At 42.6% G+C, this 5778-nt stretch overlaps 1 protein-coding gene across 1 annotated transcript; it reads right to left on the bottom strand.

Moving 5' to 3' along the window:
* Positions 1-4467: 4467 nt before the first annotated feature.
* On the bottom strand, positions 4468-5501 carry LOC111909750 (uncharacterized). The gene is made up of 2 exons (XM_023905531.2): positions 5170-5501; positions 4468-5122 (listed from the first exon to the last, which is right to left on the bottom strand). Exons 1-2 carry the CDS (start codon positions 5499-5501, stop codon positions 4468-4470), a joined length of 987 nt encoding a protein of 328 aa, XP_023761299.2.
* Between the last annotated feature and the right edge of the window lie 277 nt (positions 5502-5778).

Genomic DNA, 5778 nt, shown 5'->3' on the forward strand with positions numbered 1-5778 from the left:
GATGTGTTTGAAGAAGGCAAGCCCAAGATGTCGTTTATCGTTTAAAAATCGATGTACCTTCGGTCCCCTAGAAGTTGGAATGCGGCTTTCTTTTTTTTCGCTATCGTACCCGCAATCGGCAAGAAATTCTCTAGTGCGGAGCTCATAAGTGTGCGCCATGAGGTCGAGAAGGTTTTCCCACCCAATGTTACAGAACAATTGGGTGACCCCTTCAAGAACCCATAACGATATGAGCGTGGGCTTGCACACGAACTTGGGTGACCCCTTCAATCCAAATCACCAACTAACTCCTTATGGACTTCAAAAGCAATTCAACAATCAAAGCAAGAAATAATTCCTAAACTCATTTGATACAATAGCATATGAATGGACATGCATCCTGATCAATTAAAACAAAGGAAAGAAAGTACCCGTTTTTGTTGAAAGTTCAAAATTTGCGCATGGAAATTCAGGATTTGAAAATCTTGCAACTCTCCACCCCAAGCTTTAAGCTTTGTTCAATATCCCGGGAGAAGCAATTTACCGTGAAAAACCGACGAATCCAGCAATGGCTTGAAATTCCGGCGAAATTTAGGAAATATTTTTGGTGGGGTTTGTAGCCTTGTCAAAGAAGAGTACAATGGTGGTGTCGGAATCGCAAGAGGTGGTCGGAGTTGGCCAGAAATCGGCCATAGAGTGGCGGTGGGGTGGTGGTGGCTCCCCGAGCTACAGCAGCAGATCGGACCGGTTTTTTAGTGGGGTTTGTAGAGCTCTGAATTTGGAGAAGAATGGTGGTGGTCTCGCGAAATTCCGACCGAAGGTTTGACGGGAAACTGAGTTTTAGTGGAGGAGAAGGAGGTGCTCTAATGGAGGTTAAGGGAGAAGAATGGAGAAGAAGAAGGGAAGAAAGGGTTGGATGGTGAATAAAGGGGTGCTTAATTCGTGGTCAAACCTGGGTCAACGTTGGTCAGCATCTCACGCGGACGCGATTGCGAGTACACGCGGTTCGCGTGAATAACCTCGAACTTAGACTATCTGGCATTGTGTACACGCAGACGGTCCTTAGGGTACACGCGGTCCGCGTTAATAAACATGCGGACGGACCTTGGAGTACACGCGGTTCGCGTGAGTTGCCCTGAAACCCTTCTATTTGCTGACAATGGACGCGGACACTTTGAGGGATAATACGCGGTCCGTGTTAATAAGCATGTGGACGGGACCTTGAGTACACGCGGTCCGCGTGAGTTCTTTTGCCAATTTTCTCAATTTTAGCTCTTTGACCAATACGAACACCGAGTCTTCAAATCCAACATTCTTTTACCTCATGAAGGAAGAAGAAGAGATGTTAAATGCAAAAATGAACCATCTACGACATTTATTCGGAACTAGAAAAGACAAAAACGTTTAGTTTTCCAAAAATGCCCCTCTTTATCGTCTTTGGCGAGACGTGCTTCCCTCTTGATTTCAGTATACCAGGGCATCCAATTGGACGTCATCTAAAACATTTGCATTAAAACCTTCATAGAAAGGTTTCAATCGATGCCCCATTTCTTCACTTTGAATTTCAACCGCTCCATGCTCAAAGGCTTTTAGCACAACAAACGGACCTATCCATCTTGACCTCAACTTTCCAGGAAATAATTTCAATCGTGAATGATAAAGCAAAACCCTATGTCCCAGCTCGAAATGTTTGCGGGTAATGGACTTGTCATGGAAAAGATTTGTCCTTTCCTTATAATTCTTGGGTTTTCATAGGATTCATTTCTCAACTCCTCCAACTCTTGGAGTTGAAGCTTCCTATGCCTTCCCGCCTCATCGGTGTTGAATTTGCATTGTTTGACCGCCCAAAATGCACGGTGTTCCAATTCCACGGGAAAATGACATGGTTTTCCAAAGACCAACCTAAACGGGGACATTCCTATCGGGGTCTTATACGCGGTCCGATAGGCCCACAAGGCATCACCAAGCCTAGAACTCCAGTCTTTCCTTGAGGGATTCACTGTTTTCTCAAGTATACTCTTCACTTCACGATTCGAAACCTCCGCTTGACCGTTCGTTTGAGGGTGATAGGCTGTTGAAACACGGTGGGTCACATTGTACTTCTTCAATAAAGCCTCCATCATCTTGTTAAAAAAATGCGTCCCTCGATCACTAATCAAAGCCCTAGGCTCACCAAATCTCACAAATACATTAGACTTTAAAAAATCGAGAACCGTTTTGGCATCGTCCGATCTTATGGCTTTGGCCTCAACCCATTTAGAAACATAGTCAAGCGTGAGCAAAATATAAACGTTGCCAAATGAGACGGGAAATGGGCCCATGAAATCAATTCCCCATACGTAAAAAATTTCATAAATAAGGATTGGATTTTGGGGCATTTGGTTCTTTTGCGAAATGTTTCCTGTCCTTTGGCACCGTTCACAACTTTTGAAAAACAAGTAACAATCGCGTGACATGGTTGGCCAAAATAATCCACACTCAAGGACCTTTCTCAAAGTCCTGCTAGGTCCGAAGTGTCCCCCACAAGCAAATTCATGATAGAATTGCAAAATGGATTGGTGCTCTTGTTGGGGTACACATCGCCTAATGATTTGATCGGGACAATGTTTCCACATATAAGGTTCATCCCACACATAGTATTTTGCATCACTTTTCAACTTGTCTTTTTTAGCATGTGTGAATGTGTCGGGATACCTCTTCGTGACCAAAAAGTTAACGATATCGGCATACCAAGGAGTAGATTGAGTGAGGGAAAAGAGATGCTCATCCGGAAACTCGTCCCGCAATGGGAGAGGAGTTTCATTTGAAGTGATCTAGCTTAGATGATCGGCAACAAGGTTCTCGCATCCGCTATTGTCCCAGATTTCCAAATCAAATTATTGTAACAATAAAATCCACCAGATGAGTCTAGGCTTTGCATCTTTCTTCGTCATCAAGCACTTAAGTGTTGCGTGATCCGAATACACTATGACCTTGGTACCAAGTAGGTATTGTCTAAATTTCTCCAAGGCGAACACTATGGCTAATAGCTCCTTCTCCGTAGTAGAGTAGTTGCTTTGAGCATTGTCTAGTGTCCTTGATGCATAGTAGATCACATGGGAGGCCCTCCCATTCTTTTGACCCAAAATGGTCCCTATTGCATAGTTGCTTGCATTACACATAATCTCAAATGGGGGATCCCAATTTGGTGCTTGCATGATGGGTGCGGATGTGAGCAACTCTTTGAGCTTGTCGAAAGCTTATTTGCACGCCTCGTTGAACTCGAAATCAACATCTTTTGCAAGAGTTAGCACATTGGTCTTGTTATCTTTGAAAAGTCCTTGATGAATCGTCGGTAGAAACCTTCATGGCCCAAAAAAGAGCGAACTTCTCGAACACATGTCGGGTAAGGTAAGCTTTGAATTACATCGATTTTTGCCTTATCTACCTCAATTCCTTTCTTTGACACAATGTGACCCAAAATGAGACCTTGACTCACCATGACATGACATTTCTCAAAATTTAAAACCAAATTTGTTTCAATGCATCTTTTTAAAATTTTGGTGAGATTGGTCAAACACTCTTGAAAGGAGTTGCCATATACTGTGAAATCGTCCATTAAAACTTCAATTATGTTCTCGACATATTCTGAAAAGATACGAACCATGCAACGTTGGAAAGTGGTCGGGGCGTTACACAATCCGAATGACATTTTACGGTATGCGAAAGTTCCAAATGAAAATGTAAAAGTTGTCTTTTCTTGGTCTTCCGGTGCCACCGGGATTTGGTGAAAACCGGAATACCTGTCGAGACAACAATAGTGGGATTTTTCGTCCAAACTTTCTAACATTTGATCAATGAAAGGTAATGGAAAATGATCTTTTCGTGTGCTTACATTGAGTTTGCGGTAGTCAATACATACTCTCCACCCGTTTTGCACACGGGTGTGGACCATCATACCTTTGTTGTTCTCGACCATCGTGATTCCCGTCTTCTTCAGCACGACTTGAATCAGGCTCACACATTTGCTATCCGAGATTGGATAGATCATCCCCGCATCAAGGAGCTTCAAAATCTCTTTCTTGACCACTTCCATCATTGGCGGATTCAACCTTCTTTGCGCGTCTCTACTCGGCTTACATTCATCCTCCATTAAGATTTTATGCATACAAGTGGAGGGACTCAAACCCTTGATATCCGCAATCATCCAACCCATTGCTTCTTTATGTTCCCTCAACACCTTGAGGAGCTGTTCTTCTTCACACTTGGTTAGGTGAGTTGAAATGATGACCAAAAGAGTTTCATTGTCTCCCAAGTACGCATACTTCGAATGTTGAGGAAGGACCTTCAATTCTAATTATGGCGGTTGGACAAGGGAGAGTGGCAATTTCGTGTGAGTTTAAGGTAATTCAATTTGCTTCACACTAAATTGGGTGGTCTTCTTGATCTCCAAATTGTTGACTAATCTTTCAATTTCGGGGTCTAGCGAGTAGAGCTTCAACTTCTTGGCTATTTTGCACAACCAAACCCCTTGCTCAAAACCATCTCCAACATGTCATCATCACACAACTCGAACAATTCTTGATTTAATGGTTCGACAAAATCTATAAAGCACAAAGATGAAACATCACTAGGATACCTCATAGCATCATAAATGTTAAAACTTATTGTTTCACCATCAATTTCCATTGTTAAGCTTCCTGCATACAAATCAATCTTTGTTCTAGCCGTCTTCAAGAATGGTCTCCCAAGTAAGATTATACCCGATTTTGAGGATACTTGTTCATCTAGGTTAATTACATAGAAATCCGCCGGGAAGACCAATTGGTTTACTTGCACTAGGACATCTTCCAAAACACCTGTAGGAAAGACACTTGATTTATCCGTAAGAGAGATTATGACACCGGTTTCACTTATGGGTCCGACATTCAATGATTCATACATCGAGTAGGGCATGACATTGATAGAGGCACCAAGATCAAGCATAGCACTACTAAAAGTGACATCTCCAATCTTGCAAGGGACCGTGAACATTCCGGGATCTTTACACTTGGGTGGAAGCTTCCTTTGTAAAACTGCAGATGTATTTTCGTTCATTGAGATTTTCTCATTTCCTTTCAAATTTCTCTTGTTGGTGCCAATCTCCTTCAAGAATTTTGCATATCTCGGAATTTATTTGATTGCATCAAGTAAAGGAATGTTTACTTCCACCTTTCGGAGGTGTCCAGGATCTCTTTCTCCTCCATATTCTTCTTTGAAGTTTCAAATCGGGAAGGGAACGGTGGTTGAATGGCTATTGGTGTCACTAGAGGGGTAGTCTTCTTTGGAACTCCGGCTTGTGCATCGTTCTTGACTATAGGTACTTCAACGGGAATAAATTCTATCTCTTCCTCTTCTTCCCTCGGCTTCTTCTTCGAACTATTTTCTCCGGTTTGTTTGCCACTTCTCAAGGTCACCACATTGACATTTGGGTTCTTTTCGGTTTGAGAAAGGAGTTTACCACATGATTCCAACTTGCTTATGGATGTAACTATATCTCCCATTTGTGCTTCAAGGTTGGAGATACTAGTCCTTGTCTCTTTTTGGAATTGTTGGGCACTAGTGGCTAGGGATTTGATAATGTCTTCAAGAGACATTCCGGAGCTACTTGGTTGAGATTGAGGAGGTTGTTGATGATGATGTGGAGGGTGCGGTTTGGGTTGATAGTGTGGTTGTTGATGTTGGTAATGAGGTTGTGGTGGTGGATAGGATGGTCTAACCAATGCATTTTGAGGCAATGGTCTTGGGTTGTAGCTCATGTTGGGATTTGGCTTCCAACTT

This window comes from Lactuca sativa, chromosome 4, assembly GCF_002870075.4.
Source record: "Lactuca sativa cultivar Salinas chromosome 4, Lsat_Salinas_v11, whole genome shotgun sequence".
Lineage (NCBI taxonomy): Eukaryota > Viridiplantae > Streptophyta > Magnoliopsida > Asterales > Asteraceae > Lactuca > Lactuca sativa.